The 26,487-nt window shown below is 40.3% G+C and overlaps 1 protein-coding gene across 5 annotated transcripts; it reads right to left on the bottom strand.

The window, feature by feature from the left end:
- On the bottom strand, positions 1-26,487 carry NSUN6 (NOP2/Sun RNA methyltransferase 6). 5 transcript variants are annotated; one of them, XM_063127494.1, is made up of 12 exons: positions 26,468-26,487; positions 22,758-22,866; positions 21,188-21,343; positions 20,445-20,524; positions 19,388-19,497; positions 18,085-18,238; positions 14,117-14,198; positions 12,999-13,118; positions 8,599-8,743; positions 5,773-5,921; positions 4,101-4,226; positions 1-663 (listed from the first exon to the last, which is right to left on the bottom strand). In XM_063127494.1, exons 2-12 carry the CDS (start codon positions 22,845-22,847, stop codon positions 457-459), a joined length of 1,419 nt encoding a protein of 472 aa, XP_062983564.1. In that variant the 5' UTR covers positions 22,848-22,866; positions 26,468-26,487; the 3' UTR covers positions 1-456. The 5 variants fall into 5 exon arrangements, with proteins under 5 accessions (XP_062983564.1, XP_062983556.1, XP_062983548.1 ...); XM_063127486.1 differs by lacking the exon at positions 26,468-26,487 and having other exon boundaries at positions 19,448-19,497; positions 22,758-22,930; XM_063127478.1 differs by lacking the exon at positions 26,468-26,487 and having other exon boundaries at positions 22,758-22,930.

Below are 26,487 nucleotides of genomic sequence, written 5' to 3' on the forward strand. Positions count from 1 at the left end.
TGTTTTCTATTAAATGATGCTGTTTAATAATATAGAGTTGTTTTTGAAAAGCAGCAATTTGAGAGTTCAGTAAACAAGACTTTATACAACACGACAAATATTTTCATTACTGATTTTGTGTGAAGTGTGAAGCAGACTTCTTTTTGTACATGATTGCAGAGGTTTTTTGAGACTAATTCATCTGGACAAGCTGAAGAACAAACACGTTTCTAGGATCAGTGAACTACTGCTAATACAAAACCAAACAGAGCCTTCCAAATTGAAACTGCCCCTTCCCTCAGACTTGTTTCTCCAACCTGTAGATCTCTCCCAAGGGAAACAGCTGGCAGATTTTACTGCTGCTATAGCAACTGTGTCGTCAGCCTGTTGGCTTGGCAACATTGCAGCAGCATGATGTACAGTTCAGAATGCTCCAAATGTTAACAGGAAAGTATTTGTTGTGCTCCTAAACGATTTTCACTGCACTTTTAAGAATTTCGCAATAAAAAATCCTATACAATCCTTATTTGCCAAGCTTATCAAATCTTCATACTTCAAATCTTGCAATGAATTAAAATCCATTCCTTGCAAAATTGCTTCAGATGGATCAAACCTCTGCAGCCGTTTCAACTGCTCAGGTGACAGTGCAGCTCCCATCATACCTTCTCCTCCGATATGGGGCTCCTTTTAGAGAAGAAAATAAAACAAGTGGCTTTAATTGCTCACCACTTCATTATTTATTTAACTGAAAATAAAAGCTGTATTCACAAGGGCCAGTACTCCAATCCTACCACTGTATAGACATTTTTTTAAAAAATACTGCAGAAAACTTACTTAACTTTGCCTTACTGCATCCCTTTGATTGGATATTTCTATTTAGAAAGGTTCAGACCACAGGTGACAACATAATGATACATGTGTTATCAGTAACCTTAATATAATTGACACTAACAAAACAGTTGTATATGCTGTCCATTAAAAAAAACTGTTTAGATAGAAGTTATGCTTGGGTTGCCTTGTTGAATCAGCAAAGCAGAGATGGAAAACTAAACAGCTAATAGTTAATACTCAGCTATTAACAATACTAGAGGAAGAAGGAGGGAAAGATTATCATATTATTTTGCTACCTAAAAGGGAGGGGCTTTCTCAGGGCCTTTGAGCAAGTAAATCCCCATACTAGCTGACAAGAAAGCATTGAGACTCAGACTGCAATCTTATAGACATGGGAATACATTTCATTGCATCCAGTGGGTCTTACCTCTGAGCAGACATGCATAGGATTGTCATTCCCCCACCCAACCCCAAAATATATATCTTGGAGGATGGACAGGAATGATCCCTTGGTCATTCCACCTTCTCCCAGTCAAAGATGCAAATGGTCTTGCTATAACTGAGGTTGTCCATGTGAAGATTCTGTTCTGGGTTCCCAGAAGCTTGGGCAGAATGACGCCACTAATATCTCTTCTGTCCCTCACTTGAGAGAACAAGAAGACCATTATTGAGACTGCTCTTATTGAGCAATACTGAGTGCATTCTGTCCCTTCCCATTCCTGCCTCTGGTGCATCGTTCAAATGAGATATATACAAACAGAGTGGATTTCTGCAAAATTAGGCAGATCTTAATTGCAAAACAGTCCCCCACCCCCATATTTGGGGATCTTGTAAATGGCAGTCCCGATTTATACCTGCTCCCTTTACGTGTATGTTTCCCTCAGAGAAATGGAGCAAGACACTTAATGCTGTTAAAGGTTTTACTGAAGAAAAAGCCTGGCACATGACACAAGTCAGTTTGTATCCGATCCCTCTATCTAGGAAAGACATTTATGCCATTTGTGGAATTTCAAATGCAACATACCACAACCGTAACAGTGCATTCAGCATACTCTGCAGGCATGCAATAAGATAAGCATGATTACAAAAATTACACAAAACTCACTATCAAATTAGAGTCTGTCTCAGCCATTTAATCCTGCAAGATTAAAACCTAATCCCCTTAGCCGCTCTGTCAGTGAAGGTCTGGGAGAAGCAAAGTGTAACTAATTAAACTCCTCAGTCACACAATTATCTGATGTATTCTGAGCATAACTTTTCAGAGTTCCATGTCGTATCTTTGCAGTGATTCGGTAAACATCTGATGATATTGAACACAAACATTGATACTGGTTAAATGATTCCCAAACTGCTGTTCACCCACAAAGCATCAGCACAGCCTGAACCCTTTAAAGGGAAGGGCAATGGAGTCATGAAAGCGCATCAACACAGATGTTTCTTCAGCCCACTCTCCCTGCAGGATCAGCAGGCTGTCCAGACTCGGATAAGTCAACATAGGCATATTGTGCATCCATCTGCTGCTCCCAGTGCCCTTTACAGGGGGCAAACGGGCACTCAGTGATGGGAAAGTTGAGCAAGCCCCTCTTTGGCAATGGTGTTATAGCTGATGGCAACTTCTTAGAACTTGCAGGACTTGGCTTTGTACTCCATTTCACCAGGTGGAGGGCATACAGGGGAGGTGGCAATATGTATGCTCTGTGATCTGTCAAACTTTGCCCAGCGAGGCAGCTTTCCAAATAGAAAATACTTCTTTTTAATAGCAAAGAAAGACTTCCAGAAAAGTAGAAATACAGGCAAGCATTGCCTCTTTCTTTCCTGGGATAGCATGGAAGGCTAAGGTTTGGAGAGAGCTTCTGGCTATAAGCTCTAGAGAACTTCTCAGACCTTCATGTTCCTATTAAGTGTGCATGTCTCTGTGTGTATTCTACACCCACACACCTTCCCACACGATGACGGGGTGTAAGATTTCTGACACTTGCCATCAAATCAAGACTGAAAAAGCCTTTGGGTCATTTGTGACTGCCTACACACAGGGATTGCAATAGTCTTGTAAAATCTAGTTTTCCATGCTAGTATATGTGCTCTATTATAAGAAGAAAACAAAAGGAAATACATTAAGGCAAATGGTCTCCCAAATGAGAGACTATGAGCTTGTTTGCTCATCATGGTGTCAAATCATGGCTTAATTAACTTACTATATGCAGGATGTGCACCAATGGAAGCTTTTTAAAAGCCTAAATGCATTGTGGGGGTTGAATCATAGAATAGCAGAGTTGGAAGGGGCCTACAAGGCCATCGAGTCCAACCCCCTGCTCAATTGGGTGGGGTTTGAGGGAAATCAGGAGATAAAACATTTTCCGGGGTAGGGAAGGCGCTGGTGGAGAATTTTGCCGGCTGGTTGGGGTCTCCCGTGGGCCCTATCCCATCAATGGCCAGAGGTTTCCCATCCCTGATCTAGACCCTATTTCTAATACTAGAAAGCCTGGCCAAATCTGTTTAGTTTCTAAGACTTGCAGCCAAGTAAGGTAACTTTTCTTCTCAGTAACCAGTAACCTCTCAACATATGGGGCTGGTTCACACATTAACACTAAATTATGGTTTAGTACTATGCACATGAACTAAAACAACCCCTTGTCCTCCTTCTACACAGCCAGTAGAAAGGATTTTGTTCACTTTTAAAGAATCTAATTTTAACACTACATAGGAACCAGAGATTGTGATTTAAAACACCTCCGGGCAGTTTCTAAACAAGCTAATTTCACATTATGGATTAGCGGATTTCTTCAAGTAACCAGAACGTTAAACCATGACCTTGTACATAACACTAAACCAGGATTCTTTGAAAGTGAAACTAAACACTGCAGAAGTCCTTCTCCTAGTTGCACAGGAGAAAGAGAGGGTTGGGGGAGCATTTGAGCCAAGACTTTGCTTAGGCTCGTTGTGGTTCATGCACATAGCACTAAACATGGTTTAACATTACATGTAAAACAACTCACTGGTGCCTGTGCTGCTCTTCTCAACCACCTTTCTGCCACTGATAAGAGTCTACAAATATAAAAGATGTGGACCAACATTTAAAAATGATTACAAAAGATCCCTCCCACTGAGAAAAACCAAGTTACACGAAAGCAAAAGAACTCCAAGAGTAACAGTACAGTTCATATTGTTACTGAATGGATAAAGGGAAATAAAAATATTTTGGTATCAAATCTCAATACTTGCTGCTGATATGAAAGTGAGAAACCTATATATGTTGGGTTGTGAATTTTAAAAAAGAAATATGTTCTTACCTGCAACTGAAGCTGGAGGCATGGGAAAGTCTCCAGTGCCCAAGCAACCTGTTCTTCATTTTCAGAAAGCGTAATTGTACAGGTACTATATACCAAGATGCCTCCTGGCTTTAGCAGCTGCACTGCCTGAAGACACAATATACTTTCAATGTTTAGGGTAGCATCAGCATTTCATGAGAAAAATACTGTACAGACTAGTTCTAATGTTTTCTCTGTATAGAGAGGCTACACAATCCACTTATTTAGACAGGACTGGGGACTACTTCTTATGCTATGGCAACCATGAACAGGTTGTCTGAAGCTGCCCTTGAGTAGGGCGCCCTTTGTGCGTATCAGCTTCCCACGTGGATTGTGGCCATTGGGCAGCCCTTGCAAACAGTTCTGGCAACAGCCTCTGTGGAGTGGAGACAAATCACAAAGCAAGGGCCTGTACATACAAATGTTTGTTTGATAATAATTAAGATCTTACATCTTTCTGATGTTTTAAATTCCCTCGACACATTATCTTCTAGCAGATACTTTCAGAAGGTGAACCAATAGTTCCCCGGTTGCTTCTCCTTTAGGAAAAGCAGGATGCATATACTCAAACTGACCTTTAAGCAAACATCTGAAGGGCTCTAGGGCAAGGCTGAAACTTTCCCCCTTCCTTTTGGCTCAGCAGATTCCAATACGCAGGGGAACGCAGCTGAATAAATCATGACTGTTGATGTTCCCAGCCTCCATCTGAGCACATCAGTAAGATTAAAGATTTCCTAGGACAAGGCAGAGGGCACCAGGCCATCTTCCCACTGGATCTGCTAATGGTCTCTTCAACAGGAATGGAATATTTGGGCTGTAACCATGGTTACACCTTCAGTGGGTTTGAAGTTTTAACAAATGTACTGATTTATTGGGAGTGGGGCAGTCTCTGCACTTTTAAGCAGTACTATGACCAAACCCTACAGGTGGGGCAGGCTAGCAACCTGAATAATAAGTAAGTTACAGCTCATGAACAGGTTCAGAAAAGTAAAATCCTCACACATCTGATTATATAACTGGAGAGACCCTATGCTACCTTCTACTTAAAAGGGGTTTGGGGAAGGATTTGAAAGAAAATAGTTTCAAATCAAATAGACATTTACCATTTGAAGTGAATGGCTTGTTCTAATTCTAATAAGATTTTATTTTTCAATCATCCTGCCTCCCAACTTTAAAAAAGCTTATTCACCTTACACTATGGCTTGCTTCCATGCTACCACAGTTGGCTACCAGGAACGTGTTGGCTTTTTAGATAGAGAGCTAGATTTAGTGCATCAACACCTCTACTCCAGTGTTGCTATTTGCCAGGTAACATCCTGACCTCTAACAGTCTAACTTTTGTGTGCTGATACCATGTGAGTAGCTTCTATGAATCCTCCCCTTGTCCTTTGTACTGAAACACAAGAAAGGGAGCCAACATGTCAATGCCTGAAATTTTTGCAATGGGATCAGTTGGAACTTGAAAATGGATGCCTACAGAAATTTACATGCCTTGCATGACGACTCAGTAATGCATGTAAAAATTCTTGCTAACCATCACTACATAAGAGCAAAAGCTATGATTTGATGAAGCAAGCTGCTAACTCACTATCTTTCCAAGGTAATGCTATATGCCAGCAACTTTTTGTAGCAATTTTTTACTATTAATACATACCACTCTAAAGAGTTTGCGCTGCAAGGGCTGATAAGAAGTCACTTCCTTTAAAGACCAGGAATAAGCCATATTTGGTCTCTGCCCCATCCCACTACAGGGAGCATCAAGAAGTATTCGATCAAATGATTCTGGTAAGAATGGAGGCCCTTCTACAAAGAGACACATCACAATTTCAAAAACTATAGCCAATTTATGTTGCATATTTATCTTCATTATTGTCTGGAAACTTCACAGTACAATTCATTTAATTATCATGGGCCTGGTGCCGTTTTAATGTAGTTAAACTGATGTTAGCTTTATAATTGTTGACGAATTGCCATTATGCTTGGACAAAGAAAGCAAAATGTGCCTTGCCTCCCACTCTATTCCTGAAAGATCTCAAGTGGAAAATATATTATGAATCCCATTTTGGTGCTATACATGTGATGCCAATTTCTTCTAATCTTTACTGCGGATGTCAAGTGAAGACTTAATTGTGTGCTGAAGCTTGTACCAGACATGCCAATTCAATTGCACTTATGAAAGATGCACCAAATACCAGCCATTTATAAAATATATATTTGTAGAAGGGGAAAAACATGTTAATGCAACTCCTGACCTGAAAAAAATAATGAGTAAAGAAAAAACAAAGTGATCTAGTTTGGACACAACAGCACACCACCATTTAACATTGCAAGAGTGGGCTTAGCTTCCCCTCCCTCTCTCCCCCTGGGCTCATACACTTCCCATTTCCTATGAAGCCTTGATGAGTTCGGAATTTTTCACTGGCATTTTTTATTAATCGTGGTTTGCCATGCTGGTCAAATTAAGATAAAATGTGGCTAAAGTTTACTAGGGTTACTGGAAACAAGCCAAGTTCAAACCACAGTATATGAAGCTGGCCTGTTTCTACTAACCATAGTTAAGTTTAAATAAGGTTTAAGGTTTGGACAATTGTGGCAACCCACAACTTCAAAGCACAGTTGGCACACACCACAACCCACCATGCTTTGAAATATTCAAGCCATAGCGGGTGTTCGCCATCACTTATTGTGCTGTGTGAATCTGCTGAAGATACCTATGGCAATAAACCATGCACAACCTAGGGACTGTTTTAGGATTGTGGGTTGTTTGTTAACAACCCATCCTCGCTGGTTTTGCAGAACACATTAAGCCACAGCAAGCACCAACTGTTGCTTGAATATTCAAAAGTGTGTCTGGCAGGCGCTGCAACAAACCATGGCTTAAAAAAGCCATGCTGGGCTGCTGCTATCATGCAAACTGGCCCAGTGATTAATCTAAAACAGAAGTGGAAGCTTTGAATTCCCTCATGGCTATGCTGGAGAAGGAAACAGGAGCATGGAAGACCAGCAAGTGGCTAGGCATGTTCTCATTATGATAAACCATGGTTGCAGCCAGTGACAAACCTTATGGCAAAATATATCTATGACATGGCAACGTATTTTGGGGAGTGATGTTAAGGCTATAATCCTTACTTTGGAATTGCATTGCAATTGTAAAATATAAGCCTGGTTTACACATAACTCTTGTTCAGCGTTAGATGTATGATTCCCTTCTCCCTTCCTAAATAGGGCAGACTCTTCCACAGGAATGCGGTGGGTGACAATACAGGGCCCTAAAACTAATTTAGTGCTAGGAAGATGCTATCGTCCCCCAGACCAAAATATTCAGGGTGACCTTGAGATGGAAAATGAAATCAGGGAGGCCTCCAAACGAGGAAGTGTTGTAATAATGGGTGACTTCAATTATCCTCACATTGACTGGTCCCTGGTCGACAGCTGGTTGGCCACTGCGTGAACAGAGTGCTGGACTAGATGGACCTTCGGTCTGATCCAGCCTCAGGGCTCTTCTTATGTTCTTCCAGCAGAATTGCAAGGAGGATATCAAATGCATCTGCTTCCATTTTCAACAAGCAGCTGTTTGTGGTTATGTCTGAGCTGGATACTGTGGTAAACTACAGTTTATTCAAGCAAGACAGGATCATTAACCAGTTGGTCTGGCTTTTGACCTAATGATGAACTGCAGTGAGATGAAAATGGTAGTGGAAGCTTCCGATCTCTTCCTTGTGGCTCTACTAAAAGAGGAGAAGGGAGGGGGTAGAGTATGACACTGAGGCTCAAACATGTACTGCCAAGCTATCGTTAAGCATTTTGTGCAAACACAGGGCTCATCTACACCAAGCAGGATATTCCACTATGAAAGCGGTATATAAAAGGCAGGAGCCACACCACTGCTTTATAGCGGTACTGAAGTGCACTGACAACTGTTGGGCCCCATGACACATCTACACCAAACAGGATATAACACTATGAAAGTGGTATGAAAGCGGTATATGGTATGTGTCCATGGGCCCTACAGTTGTCAGTGCACTTCAATATTTTATTTTATTTATTTATTTATTTATTACACTTATATACCGCTCCCATAGCCAGGGCTCTCTGGGCGGTTTACTTTATACTGCTATAAAGCAGTAGTGTGGCTCCTGCCTTTCATATACCACTTTCATACCACTTTCATAGTGGAACACCCTGCTTGATGTAAATGAGCCCACAGTCATAGAAGGGTAACATTGGTTTGCATGCATATCATTGAGGAACTGATCAATAGAAAATAAAAAGAATACTGAAAATTATAAAACATTTTTCAACATTTCAGGGATTTGTAGATAAACATTACATATTAACAAAGATCCAGATCCTTAAGCTGTTTATGGTTGAGTAGTCTAATAAAATCACAGCATGGATCTAAGGATTGCAGAACAAATCCTGGCCCTCGTTTCCCAGGAAAACACAACCACAAAATAAGCACGTAGAAACTTCATATTACCTTGCCCATCCTCTCTCTTGCCAATAGCAAGTGCCTTAGTACCATCATAACAAAACGCTTTAATACAATTCAACTTCAGTAATGCAGCATTTTGCTTAATCTTTTTCACTTTGTCTGCTATCTTGTCCAGGGCTATCACTTCCCCCTGAAAAATATATTGTAAGTCAAAAGGTATGAATTATATAAAGTAATGTGGACTTGCTGGGGTTTTTTTAGTAACCAACTCTTTAGCGCAGTCAAATGTATACACATATATACATTACCCAGGGTGCAATTTACCAAGTAGTGGACCTGTGAAGTAAGTAATTTGATATGCTATCAGCTCAACAGGTCTCTTTCCCTTGATGAGATGCTTGGGCATATGGATGTCAAAACAGTGGGTGGACTTCTGAAATAAATGTGCAAAATCAGCCATGATTCCTACCATCCTTCTTATATAACTGACTAGCTGATATGCCCGGTGTTGCTCGGGTCCGTGAATAGTGTTTATAACATAAAACAATTTTCAGTATCTCCTGCTGAAGAAATTTTATTTATGGAATGTCCTGAAGGAATAATAGCAATTTGTACTGGTCATGACCATGAGTCATAGTTTGGTGGCAAGAGAAGACTCGTGGGAGTTCAACCCAAGGCATGCTGGGAGTTCTACACATAAGCCACGGTTTTTTATTAAATTCTTTAAAAATACTTAAAATACAAAATTTTATGTTTTTTAGATTTTTCTGGTACATTGTACAGCCAGACCTATCAGCGTGCCAAATTTCAAGTTTCTACTTGGGCCCCCTAAGATATATGATTGCGAGGTAATCATCTTAAAGTAGCAGGCCGATGCTAGGCCTGTGAGTTAACCTTTACACAAATTAAATTCATTTCTTTTTTTCCTCTCTCACCCTCATGACAACCTTGCAAAGTAGGCCAGTCCTAGGCCTGTGAGGTAACTTTAAAACAAATTAAATTAGTTTCTTCCCCCCTCCTACCCCCCCCTCTCTCTCTCTCTGAGGACGCTGGCTGACTGACTCACGGGTAGCTTGGTCGTTGCCATCAGTGACGGGCCCAGAGCTGTGACCTGCTCCCCTTCTGCTCCAGCTGGCCCCAGGCACTCTCCCTTCAGGCCCAGGATAGCGAGCTACTTCCAGATAATGGCTGCCAAAGCCTGATAAGTCTTCCCTCCCTCCCAAGGCATGCTGGGACTTGTAGGCGCAAGCCTAGTTCCCTGAATAAGATGTTAATCTTTGAACACATCTGAGGTGTGGTGGGAGAGTGGGCCTTCTTAGCTGTAACACCCTGCTTAAGGATTTCTTTTTCCCAGGCAGGCTTGCCTAGTGACTACATTAATAGCTTTTAAATGCCAAGTGAATTTTTTAAAAATAAATTTCCAAAACTTTTAACTTGATAAGATTTGTGTGTGTGTGTGTGTGTGTGTGTGTGTGTGTGTGTGTGTGTGTGTGAGAGAGAGAGAGAGAGAGAGAGAGAGAGAGAGAGAGAGAGAGAGAGAGAGAGAGAGAGAGAGAGAGAGAGAGAGAGAGAGAAACTGTAACATGAATCCAGGTTGTTAGTCCCTTTCAAGTCCATAATCTCTGTGTAAGAGCCCATTTTTTGGCGGCTGTCTTAAAACTAACCACCCTCATGGTATCTTTTAAACACAAACTGCTAACTAAAGTCTTTATGGGATGTGCTAACTTAGCAAAAATGTGGCCATTAAACTAAAGCAAATATAAGCGACACAACCACAATGCATAAAGATTTTGCCATCAAGTAAGTGATTGTTTCTTGTGAAATTTCATGGCTCCATCTCATGAATGATTTATATGTTGGCAATTTCTCCATACTAGAAGACTGAACAGTTCACTAAGCACATGCAATATTGTGTCAAGGAGGCTGTCACCTATCACAAATTGTGTAGCTCTTCTGTATACACATGGATGGCCACAACTAAGTCTCTGCTGATGTGCAGACCACAACAGGAAGCAGATTGTGCTATAGCCCACTTGATCTAAGTTACCTAACATTTATATATACAATCCCTTTTCAATAGAAATAGCTATGTGCTATTCCAAATTGCTAAAATGGACACATTTTTTGTTCCATATACACCACACTCAAACCGTTCTGTGCAGGATGAAATGCCTCAACCCATAGCAAATTTATTAGTGCTTTTGCCTTTTCCTTCTAAGACCATCAGACAAACAAGAGAAGCATTTTAGTAGACTAGTAAGAACTAGATCTGAAAGGTATGCAAAGAAAATGCCTAAATGTAAATGTGGCAGTCCTTGCTCAAATTTTGAACTTCCTCCAAGTTGAAAAACTGAACTTTTCAATAAGCATAATATGATGAAGGCAAAGAGGCTTCTTTGGGGATCTGTGGGGGGTGGGGGTGGGGACAAAATACAAAATTTAGAATTTTGAAAGACAGAAAACAAGCTCTCTGGTCACTGCATTAGAGGCCATCTACTCTCCCTGGTTCTCTGCATCTCAAAGCGTTCCATGATTTGGTGAACAGGTCCGTAATGCGGATGTCAAAATGTACCAATTTCAGGACACTACAGACTGCAGGAGACTCTTCACCTTTGCGGCTCCACAATGAGCACATTAAACTGCCTTATACAGAATCAGATCATGGGTCCATCTAGCTCAATGTTGACTATGCCACTGATCTTCAACTGGTGGGCCACAAGTGGGTTGCCTTAAGACCTAATGGGATCACACCAGTGGCACTACCACTTTTTTTTAGTTATAGTATGGTTAAAGTAAGAACAGAAAGATGGAGGAGAGAGAATGCAGATATTTACAGTAAAGAAGTAAGTGTGAATTCCATGTTGCAAATTGGTGCTGAAGGTGGGTCTGAGGTCTAAAAAAGTTGAAGACTTCTGGTCTATAGTGACTGGTAGAGGCTCTCCAAAGCCTCAGGAGGATGCCTTCCCAAAACTGCAACATCACATCCTTTGAACTGGAGAGACCTTCCGCATGAAGAACCATCAAATGATGGCTAGGAGTAATAAAACCAAATTGCTACAAGTTACTCATTTGCAGATGGGAACAGGGGGTTCAATTCCCTCTAGGAATAGCAGCATTTGGAGCATCAAAAGGAGAAATGGATTTAAACTTTCTATAACATTTAACTTGAGGATGCAGAAGAGATTTTAACTTTGTTACCCTAGTTGTACCAACAGGATGTTATGTTCATAAAGATGCCTCCCCTATGTCCGGACAAACAAACCCTCTGAAATGTAATGCTATTTCCATTAGATCTGGGGTGGGAGGGGGATCTGCACAAGAAAAGCTGACCAGATGATGACTGCTAAAGCAAGGTACTGACCAAGGGTCCTTGGGCAATGAGGGACACAGGACCAACCCCAGCCTTTTAATCTAGAATCTATCATGCATCCTGGATATAGGAGAGTTGTGAGTTGCCCAGCATTAAACAGTAAATGAACAAAGGAACCCCACTTCCTCCATTTCTTTGGATTTCTGTCATTTTTAGGTAGGCATGATGAGCAAAAGACAAATGTCCTCTTCCAGCCATTGAGGCTGGGTGGGTCTATCCTGGACAGAGAATCTATCTACTTTTCTGGAAAGTTTGTCAGTCCTGTTGGTGGCCTTTGAAACCTATGGCTGAAGGGTACGATATACATTCCTTAAGAATTGAAAAGAATAAAATAAATAAATCCTGAACCTCAAAGTTAAGATAGGGAAGGGGATAGCCAAACTGTACAAAGGCAAGGTTACTAGCAGGGTGGGGGTGGGGGAAACGACAAAAAGGAGAAGGAAAAAGGGTACACTTCCCAAACTGGGAAGGTTAGGTGTCTTCAGGAGTCCTTCTTCCATCATAGACCTAGAACGGTGCCTCCCTTTGCAGCAGAAACTGCCCCTTGAAACTGGATCCTACCAATTTCAAAAAGGAAAGGCACAAACCACTGGGTTACTGAATTCAACTTAATAGCTCAGAAGCCGCAGAACATTGCAGTTCCTAAAGCTCTCATGATTAAACCATTATTTGAACTTACTGAAGATGGTTTGCCACAATGCCATGGTGGAAGTTCAAATACTTTGATTTAAATTGCATTTTTTACACCATGAAAGTATTGAAGTTGAAATAATTTTTTTAAAAGGCTTATTATATTCTTCCTTGTAGGACTATTCTACCTGTATGTTTTTAAAATCACACATGTCCACTGAAATGTATTTGTTCTAAGCAAGTAACCCAGAAAGTTCTACATTTGCTTCAGCAATCCTACTATACTACGAAGTCAGTCAGTAAATAAGCAGCATGTTCAAATATTAATGGTGTGCTACTTTGAGTTATCTCTGGTTCTCAGCAAATGAGTGAAACAAGCCATGCTAATGAACCAGAGGTCAAACTTTCCTCACTGAAATAGAAAATGCTCAGGAACTTCACTTACCTCATCACACATTAATGTTGCAAGATGAGTTGTTTTCCCCCCGGGAGCAGCACACATGTCCAAAATTCTTTGTCCTGGCTGAGGATTCAAAACATAGCTTGCAACTGCAGAGGGCAAATTCTGGCAAAGAAAGGAAAGAAGTCTTTTAAGAACATATTTTATTTCAGAAATGATAAACGTCAACATACTTACTTAAATCTAATTCTATTATTTGCTTCTTCCACTAAGAGCCTAAATAATGCATGCTCGAGTGTACGGTTTCTAAGCGTGTAAGCATTTTTGTGATCAGGAAATTCATGATATTTAGTTGAATAAAGCATTATACATATTAGAAAGGAAAACCTATTTTGAGGCATTTCTTAGAAGCCAATACAAATCAAACTGATGGAGGCTGCAATCCTAAACACATCTACTATGGAATAAGCCTCATTGAATGCAATGGGACTTAATTCTCAGTAAACCTGCATAGGATTGCATTGTCAATTAAAGGAACAATCCTATGTACGTTTAGACAGAAAAAAGCCCTACAACACCCAGCATGGCTGGCTGGAGAATGCTGGGGAAAAGTTGTAACACTTTTTTTCTAAACGTGCACAGGATTGAGCCGTAGGCATTTAAGGAGCACGAACAATAGGCATATATTTGTTAAGTATTTCAGTGTTCTGATTGAACGTTGCACTGTTTAGGTTGAAATACTGTGATTTCAAAATAAGGAGCGTGATTTCAGTATTAGGATTTTCCCCCATCAACACTAAAACTGTTTTAGCATTACTTTAAAAATGCATATTATGTATTACTACTGCATTATATTATCTTTGAGGGCATATACATTTCAAAAGCGGTATTGCTTCCTTGAACAAATGGAATGCAGACAACACTATTACATTTCACAGAAGCACTATGAAAATGGAAACCCAGCACACTCCTAACATAGCATGCCAGATATAAAAATCCTTATAATCAGATGATAAACACATTTATTTCGAATATCTCAATTTTGATGTAGTATGTTCCCAAACTCACAAGTAAGCCCCACTGTGTTCAATGAGGCTTAGTCCCAAGAAAAGCAATTGTAGCCTTAATGTTCAGGAAACTACAGCCATTTTAATGCAACTTACCTGTAAAAATAGATAACTGGATAACATGTTGTCAAATGAAGGACTAAGGTAAATTGGCTCTATCATTTTTATTCCCATCCCTCTGAAAGGCACAACATACATTGGTAAGAATAAATTATCTATCTACAGATCTAGACCCACATTACATACATAAAAGATATAAAACTTCAAAGAGACTGCAATACAATATCTACAAGTAATTTAATTCTGATTTTAGTTTCAGGAGCATTAACCAGGAGAAAAAAATACAAGTCCATATATACTATAAACCCAGTTTAAACTTTATGTCGAATATTCTTAACAAATATTTGTTTGTGGTTTTGTTAATCCAAGACAAATCATTAGATTAAGTTCTCTATATTTGTTTCTCTGTATATATGCCTTAGACATAAGGTTTAGTTGTCTGGCTTGTATATGTGGATTAGTTGCTATCTGATTAGAGTGTACACCGTGAATAGTGCTTACACAAATATGTAAGATTCCAAAATCCCTGGGGAAAAGTTCCTGCATATTTTCCAAACACTAGTTTCCATATTATTAAAGAATAAATCTGTGTCCTATATTGATTTCCTAACATTTGTAGCACACCTCCACAATATAAAACCCATAAACCAATTGCAACCTAATCCCTGACTATTTGTAGCTGTCTGGGGAAAATCCAAATATACATTTTTTGCAGCACCTTTCTACCTCTTTGTGGGAACATCTAAGCTCCCATTCTTATGTTACGCTGGTAATAGTAATGGAATTCCTTCCTGAGCCACCAATATGACATGAAAATCCTTTGACTAGGGTAAGTCAACATTGCTGCTCCTAACCACACCAAGACTGCCCAGTTTCCAGGAATGGAAATATTAGTGTGGCAAGAAGCCATACCATGGGATTCTTATTTTACTCTGGCAGTACAGGAAAGACCATACTCCAGTTGATTCCAGCTTAAGGCTATAAACTAGAGAATGCCTGTGTCACTGGCCTGGTTTGCATGACATGCTAGCCTGTCATGGGTTAATTTACAAGAGCTCATAGGGCCTCTTGTGTTGTGCTGGGCGCCGATGGGCACCCAACTTGCTATAGGTTGTTGTGTTGTCTGAACCCAGGGGCAGGGTTGACTGAGGATAAGACAACTCTCAAATCACCCCTGCCACTTGTGTTTGCATAACACGACAAGCCATGGCAAGCTGGGTGCCTGTGGGTGCCATGCAAAAATGGCACTTGTGGGTGACCAGTATGATGCGACAGCCCCCATGAGTAAATTTACCCATGGTGAGCTGCTGTTTCATGTGAACTAGGACAGCATTACTTTCTCCCCTGGATTCAGAAGCCTATGGTGGAGCAGACTCCAACTTTTTCAGCCCGTCATCCATCCTGTACAGCCAATTTAAATGGTTTGGAAAGTGAAAGCCTTCTGTGTTGTTGTCATCAAACTGAGTGAGAAGGATTAGAGAAGGGATAGAAAAAAATGAAAGAAAAAAGAGGGACTGAAGGATGGGTGTACAGGGAAATATAAAGTATGCTATGGAGTTCCCAGGGTGGGGGCAAAGAGGGACAACTGAAAGATGTAGCTAGAGTGGGACCAGTGAACTGGAAAACATGAAAAGGAACAGAGAAAGAACTGCTAAGTAGCAGAGAGAGAAAAGGAGGCAGACTTCACAACAAGAGAGAGGGAGGGGGAGAGAGAGAGAAAGAGACAGAAAGACAGACTGAGCAGAAGAAGGAAGCAGCACACAATGGGAATGGGCAGAAAGAAAGAGCCAGTTAACACAGAATAGGTTAAAAGAGAAAATACTGAGTTAGAATTGTAGCAAAAATGCTCTTTCACGGTTGGTGAAGTGATGCAGTTCTCTTGATAAAAATATAAAATTGGCCTCAAAGTGATCCGAGTTGCATAACTCAACTTAGACAGACAGAAATATGTATAAAAACATTGGGGGAAATTCACTACTGATGTAGAGCTTCCCTGCTATTCTTTCAAGGCAGTCTAAATTAAAGCAAGCTTTAAGCCTTTCCCTCCTATAAAATAAATTGAAAACGGTACAAATAAACATGTAAGGGTAACTGATAAATAGCTGCCGTGAGCAAGCATGGATACTGCTCAATGGATGAGACAGATAATGCCTCATGAGGCAAATGAGTTCAGAAACAGGAAAACAAATAGTGACAGACTGAAGTATCGAAGTCATGTAATTCACTATGATCATCAGCCAGGGTTACTCTGTTCCTATTGCTTTCTTTAATCTATTTGGAAATCAAAGGATGGTCCAAGTAAAGGATGCTCGAAGGCTATTTTAATCAGTACACTTGCTGAACATATATTAGGCTGTGACTTGCTTCTCAATATTGTCAACACACATAAATATACCATTTCTATAAGTATATATAACTTACAGTGGCCTAAAAGATGGTGAAAAGGTATGACGTAACTATTATGTGATATTATCTTCAATGTTCTCATGCCTGTCTTCAATCTTCACAATACTCAAATCCCATTGTTTTGTAACCGTGCAGTATTTCTGTCCAGCTGGTAACACGGATTATTTCAATATCAAAATATAGATACCTAACTATTTATTTAAGTAAACTACCCCATGGCCTTAGTAAATATCTGTGTTATTACTGTACCTAGAACATAAATTTTATAGAATTGGTAAGTATGCTGATACTGCAGCATATGATCCAATGGAACCACAGTATCTGACAGAATTCTCCTTTCCCCACACTCCTCCAAAACAGGTAGTCCCACATTTTTAGGGTATTTGAAGGGAAAGAGTTTGCTTGAGTGTTTTTAAAACATTTTTTGACCTGCTCTATCCAAATCCAAGCGCAAGGAGCCCCAGTGACAAAGTGTCTCAGCCCCAGTGACGAATCAGCAGCAAAAAGGAAATTAAGCAACTGTGCAAGTTTAGCAACAGGGCAAGGAAACCAGGGCAGTCGACTCTCCCCTCCCTACTTACAGTAAGTAACTGTAAATATAAACTTGCCACCTTCTCCTAGTAACAACTAAGTTTTCCAGGTAAAATACACCCAAATGAAAAACCAGTTACGAAGGTAGAAAGTCAGCAGGGGTGTGGGACTATGCAGTGTATTGTAGTGAGTGCCACATGTATGCCTGCTGGACAGAAGTTGTGGGTGGGTGCTTAGTGTAATGCGCTCCTGGCTCTCGGAGCAAGTTTGTTCTCTTGAGATCAAGGTTGCTGACCTGGAGGAGCTAAGAGAGGCAGAGAGGTTGGTGAATGAGACTTTCAGGTGAATGAGACTTTCAGGGGCCTATTATCAGTGTCACACTCCCGGGTTGACAGTTCCTCTGCTGTTATGGAGAATGTGGGTCTCAGGGAAAGAGGGGGTTATTCTGAGGAAGAGGGAAAAGATCCCTTAGAAGGGACCCATTCCTCAGAAGACAAGCAAATATCCTCTCGCACCAAGAATGTGCCTCCGGGAGGAGGGGGGCTTGTGGTAGTGTGACATCCTGGAAGCCAAATTTAGGTTGCTAGGTAGAAGGTTGAAATCAAAATCATCAAGGTGGCTACCTGTTCCATGCACAGGACCAGCGAGACAGGCGAAGCTGAGGAAACTCAATGTGTGGATGAGATGGTGGTGCAGGGAGAAAGGATTCAGATTTGTTAGACACTGGGGAACATTTTGGGACAAGCTGGGCCTGTACAAGTGGGACAGGTTCCACTTGAACCAAAATGGAACCAGAATGCTGGTGCTAAAGTTTTAAACTAAAAGTTTAAGATTTTAAACTAAACCCTAGGGCAAAACCATCAGGAGCTAAGAAGCATCCAGTTCAGGTTAAATCATCCCAGGAGGATGAAGAAGAAGAAAATGTCTTCCATTGCACAAATGTAGAAGGGGAGGAAATAGGCCATGGTATATGATAGAACAGAATAGCCAATCGAAGAGGCATCTGGTCATGGACACAGCCTACAGGTGTTTTTATGCAAATGCTACATTATACATTTCTCACTTACTTCAGTGGGCCGTTAGAATTAAAAATATCATTGCGGCTCAATTCAGAAATCCCATTTCCAATGAAAACTTTGGTCCCCTGAAATTCTTTGGCTCCTCTTTTACATTTCCCTTCAATATCAGAGTACACTGAAACCACATCACCAGCTTTCATGACTAGGAAAAAGGAAAGAGCATTGAAATTTTTTTTGGCACAAGAACACTGATCTAATCACTGGGGACCTCTGTTAGGCCGTGTACTTGATCCCCATGTATTCTATTCAGGTCAGGACTAGTTCTGGAACAACTTCAATAATGACTATTCCAGATGCACACTTGGCAGCTTTTTCTGTGACTTTTAAAAAGATACAGCCTATATTTAAAAGATATAGTTTAATCTACAAGACATTTTAATACCCAAATTACTAAAACCAAGGGGCAACAGTGTCTGAGGTATGGAAAAAAAGATATAGAGCTATTTCTGGTTTGTTGATGGTGGTGGTGGGGTGACTGGATATAGATTAGAACCGGATCAGAGTGAAACTCTTGTTGTGCAGCACAGCCTCTGAACAGGCATAAAAAACCCATTTGGAAACAATTATGAAAACAGTATAGTAGGGGCATTTTTTAGGAGTCTCATGAAAAACTGGTGCAGCACTAGTTAAAAGGCAGCAGATGTCATCTACAAAGTACTAGCATAAAGTTCATGTCGCCATGGATGCTAGTCTGAGGGCAAAACATACTATTCCTTGACTCCTGCTCTGTCAGTCCTCCAGAAGCTGTATGGAAGTTAATTTCCTTCAACGCAACTGAAGACTTTTGGCGCTCGCTTCCCCACACCTGTTGCTCGTGAATGACAGTAGCTTCTTCCCCTCAGGACCATCTGCTTCCTTTCCCCTCACATTTTAAAACCCAGCTTTTTCTCCTCCTCTGCCACCTCAGAGCATTCACCTCCACCTCCACCACCATACCTGATGCCAAGAGTGGGCTCAAGTCACACAGCCTAAGCCCCCTTCTGTCCCTGCCTTTATATTTTTCTGCCTGCCCGGCACAGAGCTACATGGCAGCTGTAGTTTCCTGATTGCCTCAGGCCTCCTGGCCAGCACACGGAAACATACAGTTTGGATATTAAAGCTTGAGCTTTGAACTTCTTTGAACTTTCAAAATGTTCTGCATGTCTACACTGCTCAAGCTTCAGGGTTGTTGTTGTTGTTTTTTAAAAAAACCTGAGCAAAATCGGTCTCTAGTTAAAAGCCTTACACTACCATATTCCTATATAAGATTATTTTTCCTCAAATCCTGGAGGAAGATAAGAAAAAAAAGTACATTTTGAAGCAGATATAACTCCAGGAGTATAGACATGTGCTCCACGAAGTACTGCATTACCACACTGTGCGCCAACAATAACTTGATTTGTCAACTTTTGTAGATCTTTTCTGAAATGGAAAAAAATGTGTTTAATTAAGGAAAATCTAATAACACAATTGGGAAAAAAGTTAATTCAACCACTGCTGTAGTTCTCACCTGCCTCCATCTCTCCCATCTATTACTGCTTCTACTGCCCACCCTTTTTGCTTCTACCTTGTTTTCTCTGTATTATCTTTGTTGCCATTAACTTTTCTAAACAAACAGAATGCACTTCTACAAAAGCTAGACATTTCAAAACTAAAAGTGAGTTTAAAAAATGAAGGGCTTTTTTACCTTCCATCCCCAACCCCAGTAGAGAAGTTAAATTTATTGATAATGAAAGTTATTCATATATCTTTTTTCTGCTTACAGCAAACTAATTTTCTTTTCAGAATTGTTAATTATTATAATTTTTATTCCAGCATTGATCAATAGGATTAATATGAGTTCATACATTGAGAGAGTTCAAACATAATACTTAATGGTGCTCCCCACCCTCCTCTCTCCCTTCTCCAGTGCAGCTGCAAGGAAGCCAGAAGCTTCCGAACCCTAAACTGTGGATAATCTTAACTACGGTTTATTCAAACAAGCAAGCCATTTAAGTCATGGCTTGATGTTGGCTTGTTTGAACAAACCATGGTTATGGTTAATCACAGTTTATTGGGTTTCAACAACACAACAAGCTGCAATTGATCAAACAGAAGTGGAAGCTTTGAACTCCTCACAAACATAGCACAGGAGGATGTGGCACATGCAAACCAAGGCTCGCTGCAGTTTATCCTCCTAATACAACTTTGGTTTAGCATTAATATGTGAATAATCTCAATCTATTTTACAACGACTAATAGGTTTATTCTAAATATTTTCTCTAGTGTATCCTATGTGTTTTAGAAACTTGGGATTAGTCTACAAGTCATCAGAGCTACACAACATAAATCATCAATTCTATAACATTAACAATCTAAAGAACACTGACCTGGGCCCAATAACAGGAATAAGTAAGATGTCAGGAAGTTGTGGATGCTGAAAAACTGGAACATTAAGGTTTGGATATTGCTATAAGTTTAAAAAGAATATATTTCCAGTGAGAAGTACTCAACAGCATTACAGCTATTTTGTTTGTCAACATTAATATTTTAAGTTGACAGAAGTGTTTATGTTCAGAATAGATTAGAGAGTCTACAACTTAGCCATAGTCCTAATGAATTAAGAAATGTTTATAATGACTACAATGTAAGCCAATGATAAACTTAATTTCTGAATTAAAGGATTATTCTCAAGTCTTGAATAACTGACCATATAAGGATATCACCAATCCATCCACTTACATTATTAGTGATTTCAGGTGCCATTTTACATCCTCATTTAAAGGTGGACTTAGTGACTGACAGAGAAGCAGCTCAGACACATATAAAAAGAAACAGCAGGGCCCATTTTGGACTGTACTAGCGCAGACTACATATGAGGAAAATCATGTTCACATTTTTAAAAAAATAGTTGCTTCCCCATGTAAAAGCAGAAAATATATGGAAGCATTTCAGAACAATCTGCTATACATTAAAGAACACAAGAGGAGCCATGCTGGATCAGACCAAGGGTCTGATCCACACAGTGCCCAACCAGCTATTGACCAGGAGCCGCAAGTACGGCTGGCTGAAATATGCATAGGATTCTGCCCTTAATGGCTTAACTAATTGACAGAAGAGACACTGCACAGACCTTGTGGATCTCTTCAAAAAGCAGGCTTTTTACATGTTCCACAGATGCCAAGTTAGTGTTCACTCGAACAGTTGTGAAAGCTGGCGGATGAGATAAATTATTTAACAGAGACTCAAATTTCTGTTCAGCTTCCAATGGACCCACAGCAGTTATGAGCTTAAAATAAAAGCAAACAAACAAAATACATTAGATCTGGAATATTAGTATGCTATGCTATAATCCTAGAAGTAGAATATCATTGATACAAATCAATTAAAACAGAGTACTTGAGACTCGAATGGGGTTGAATTGGTTTAAATCCAGGTACTCCGAAGTACAGAAATCAATGAAAAATCAACTGCAATCAAATGCATACTTAACAATATATAAGTAAATCAGTTTAGGATTGGTTGTAATTCAGAATAAACTGAAGTAACTTGTTTTAACCAACTGATGAACTAAAGCCTAAATGCACAAGAATTTAACGTCTGTGAAATAGGCAAGATTGATTTTAATAGTAGATTTTAAATGATCATATTTTATATTGAATGTATGTTTTGTAAAGTCATTATCAACCATGAGCTTCTATGGATGGTAAATTATAGCAGAGATAAATATTTTTTATGAATACCTTCAGCATAAAAATGTTTTAACTCAAACATAGAAAATATGAAGGGTTTTTTCTTATTATATCTTGACAAATAAAATGACAGATCTTATAATCTGGTCAACTACTTTAACTGTCACTAAATGTATTGTTGGTGGTAGGCAAGATGCACACACATTTGTGTACCTCTTTCCAAACATCTCCTTCCCCTTACATTAGCTTTCCACATGTAGTACCTACAATTTTAATTTCATTTATTTCTTGTGAGGATTTATATCCCATCCTTCAACAGGTTCTCAAGGTGTATTATATAATCAAGAAAAAAGTAATTGAAATGCATAGGATGAAACATATTAACTATGGGCACAATCCTATGTATGTTTAGATAGAAAGCTGGCTGAGGAACACTGAAAGCTATGGGACTTTTTTCCTGTCTAAACGTGCAAAGGATTGCATCCAAAAATATTTAAACAGCATAAAATATCTCAGTGACGATAAAATCAATTTAGAAGCTAAAACAAAGCATGTGGTTTTTCCTATGTATGCTGTTAAATGCCTGGGAGAAAAGTCTTGACCTGGCGCCGAAAAGATAACAATGTTGGCGCCAGGCAAGCCTCATCAGGGAGATCATTCCATAATTGAGGGACCACCACTGAAAAGGTCCTCTCCCTGGTTGCCATTCTCCGAGCTTCCCTCGGGGTATGCACCCAGAGGAGGACGTTAGATGTTGAGCGTAGTGTACGGGTAGGTTCATGTCAGGAGAGGCATTCCGTCAGGTATTGTGGTCCCAAGCCGTGTAAGGCTTTATAGGTTAAAACCAGCACCTATAATTGGGCTTGGAAACATACAGGCAGCCAATGCAAGCGGGCCAAAGTCGGTCTTATATGCTCGAACCTTCAAATTGTATATGATAACCATAATCTAAAATACAACATTCACATTTTGCTTGGCATTTTTAATTAATCAATGTGTACAGCACTTTACCTCATCATTTTTAAATGTTGTCCTCAGATACTCTTCAACCTCTGGCCTCAGTAAGATTTTGGGGAAAATAGCCATAGTCTTTAATGTCATGTATTCTTTCTGGAAAACACTAGTAATAAACAATACATTTATTTCATCAGATAGTTTTGACATGCATAATTCATAACCAAACAAGATCAGATTACAAAGGTTATACTTTTTTTTCCTTCTACATTGCCACTGAATATGGATATATCATGAAACCAAATAAAATGTGTTTTAAGCCGAGGCATCAGTTGATATTGATCCTTTATCAGTTTTAACATTCAGCAGGATACTCAAATTCCCAAATTGTGTGAAGATGGTTTAAATCAGGGGTGTAAACCTCAGGCCCAGGGGCCAAATCCAGCCCTTCTGGGATCCCAATCCAACTCTCCTGGGTTCTCCTTTCTTTGGCCCTCAGCGTGAAAATTCCACTCAACAGTTGAGTTTTTAGGGGGTACTTCCCACACATGTTCTAACTCCACCGTTGTGTGATTGTGTGCTACCATGGAGTTGAGTACAAGTCAACGCAACGTCTGATTGACAGTTCCTCTGCCCTCTCTCCTCCCCCCTGTCCTCCTGATTGGCTCCCATTAGCCATTGCTGAGAAAAAAACAATGCCAGTGGTTCTCTTAGAGCAGCACTCCCTCCTTTCACCACTCTTACCAGAGAACTTTGTAGCCAATGGGAAAAGTCAACACAATGGAAAACTCCAGAGTCTGCCACACAACGCAACAGTTGTGCAGGAACTCTCCTCTGCATAGTGTGGATATTCTGCGTGGAGTGTTTTCCAAAAAAAAACCTCCACTGTTGTGTGGAGTTTTCCCACCAGACAATACATTTCTCAACGGTGGTGTAAAAACTTCACTGTGGAGTTCTAAAACCACCACTGAGAAAAGTGTTGTCTGAACTGAGCCACTACTTTGTTATCAAATATATATATAGTGGGTCCTTTAAAATTGATAAAAGTGTCAACAAATGTAAGATAGTTTTGCTCTATCCTTAGCAATCTTTAGCCAATATCCAGCTTATTTTCTAGGCTTCAAAAAGCAACAGAAATTCCAAACAACATCAAGAAACCTCCTGACATTCCTTGTGATCTATTATGTGATATTATTTAGTAAGGTAATTGGTTCATAGCAAAGGCAAGATGCAAACCAAGAACGTTCCACATTGTAGATCAGTTTCTTAGTCACCATGCTACAAGGTTGACTGTGAGTCTCATCATAATATGAATTTTAGAAATGCCACCTTTCTTCCTGTTATATCATCTTAATAACACCCCCCATGCATATTTACTGAGATTGGACCCAGTGCAAACTCACAACAAAGACTTTCCTCCACACTTGTATATTTTGGGTATCAAGAAAGGTCCCGTCTGCATAGAAAAAAAATGGAGGGTAAGTGGATTTCCTTTAGCTTCTTTTTGTTTAAGCTGGTTACATTTCTGACCCCAAGATTTATACCTAATAGGCAGAAACAGCAGTATGCTGTATATGTACATAAATTGCATATGATGGACAAATGCTCTTTAGCTACTGTTCCCTCTTTCTGGGATATAGTATCAGCTCTTCTATGGCAATCTATGAACTCTGGGGCCTATAAATCCTTATCAACAGCTCTGCTGTTCCTCTGTTCTCAATATCCCAGTTATTATGATGCTTGTCAGTGCTACTAGTGGGGCTGGTGTGGGAGAGGGAGTTAATTTTGTTTCCAAATTGATTAAAAAGTAGAGTGACGGCATCCCACCCCATTTCAAGCCCTGGTGTTTGTCCCACCCTCTTTCATAGTTTGGCAGGCATCTCTCCCTCAACCAAATGACAAAACCTATTGCATCCTGTATAAGTGCTCCCTCTCTGTTTTAGAGGATCTAAGCAAAAAGCTCACTATAAGTTCATGAACTTTAACAACAGCCTCCAAGACTCTTCTCTGGGAACCCCTTCTTGCCTTCCGGTGACAGGGGAAAGGCCTTCTCTGTTGTGGCACCGCTTACTGAACTCTCCCATGCTAAGCCTTCTATCATCCCAGCACCAGGTGAAGATCTTTTTATATGTTGTATTTATTTGATTTATACGCCCCTTACTTTCTCTTGCTTTCGTTTTAACCTCTCCAATGTTTGTTTTCTGAGGTCCTGTTCTTTAAGACTTGTGCTGCTGTTGCGTATAGACAAGTTTAGTCATTTTTGTTGGTTTGCCCTGTAAGTATTGTTTCTAAACATTGCTCTGGTTCTTTGGTATTTTATTCCCTTTTCTTTTTCTAAATAAACTTACCAGCTATCATATTTGAATGTACAAGCTTTATTCCAATTGAGCTTTATAATTATAAACATCCCAGATATTTATGTCGGTTAACTATTTTAGTTGCTGTGGCTCTTTTTATCTTTTGTCTCCTACTCGTAATTTTTAGTATAAACTGATAGTTTCCCAAAACAATTATTTGTTACGCCTATTCCACAAGTAGTACTGAGCTGCCTAGTTGTTTTCCACTGCTTTATATTTTAAAACCAAAATCATCATCCTTCAGCAGTGAAAAGCTTGCCACTCACCTGAATTTAACAGTGAGGTGAGAGGGCAGTAGTCTTCTTCTTCTTCACTAACAAAAGAGGCATTATTTTGTTCAAAAACCTTTTCATGTCCTGCCAGTACTCCAAGCTTAGTAACATATGTGGAAGAAATTGCGCTCTTTTTTATTCAACCCCCACAGCTACTTTTAGAAGCCCAGAGGGAGGGACCCATTATAAAATGGGGGTGGGGATGAAAAGGAAAGGTTTGTGACTTCATTGGGTGGGTGAGTGTAACAATATGAAAGAAGTGCTGGATTTGGCCTGAGTGGGTTGTGTTTCCTGGGAGGAACCAAGAGTTTCCTAGGAGGACCAAGTGGTTGAGGGCAACACCCATGCTTCTGGCCTGAAGAGAGAGAGGCCACTTCCTGAGAAAGCTCAGTGTAAAGGCTTTAAGTAAAACATCGATTTGTTTGGAAAGCAGTTTGTGGGATGCAGTGCACCAACTGTGAAACGATGAGGGTCTCCAACCCTCACAGTTCAAGCACTAGTCCTCACCGAGCTCCAGCATTTTAAAATGATTTGTTACATGTCCCACCCTTCATCCAAGGAGCAGTGTTCTTCCCTTCGTTTTATCTTCACAACAGTCTTGCGAGGTAGACACAGAGCTAGCGCGAGTGTTTGTGGCTGGTCCAAGACCTTCACAACCAGGTCGGGATTCGAACCCAAGTCGGCCCTCCCCAGCCCTTACATGCCACTCTAACCACTATACCACTCTGTCTACTTTCCCCATCGCTGCAAGTATTTTTGTTTAGTTTTACTAAGCAGCGTAATATGATTATCCGGGTTAAAATGATGAGGAATACAGCACGTCATAACGTAACCTCTGCTCTTCTCACATCTCTTGCCATCCAAGGAAAAGAAAAAGGGGTGGCCATTTTTTAAACGGCTCTCCTATTGCCTCAGGCACGCTAAGAGACGAAAAGCGACGCCCGCCTCCGACTACCTCAGGCTGGGCGCCATCTGCTGCCCGGCACCAGGCAGGCAGGCGGGGACGGAAAAGGCCGGCTGGGAGCAGCCTCGCTCTTCTCCCCGCGACGAGGCACAGCCAATGGCGTCTCTCCCTCTTCCTCTGTCAAGCGCCCCAGTCCCTAACCCAGCGCCAACCAGTGCTGGGCCCAGTCCCTACCTTCCGCCTTCCTCCTTCAA

This window comes from Elgaria multicarinata, chromosome 1 (assembly GCF_023053635.1).
Source record: "Elgaria multicarinata webbii isolate HBS135686 ecotype San Diego chromosome 1, rElgMul1.1.pri, whole genome shotgun sequence".
NCBI classification, from domain to species: domain Eukaryota; kingdom Metazoa; phylum Chordata; class Lepidosauria; order Squamata; family Anguidae; genus Elgaria; species Elgaria multicarinata.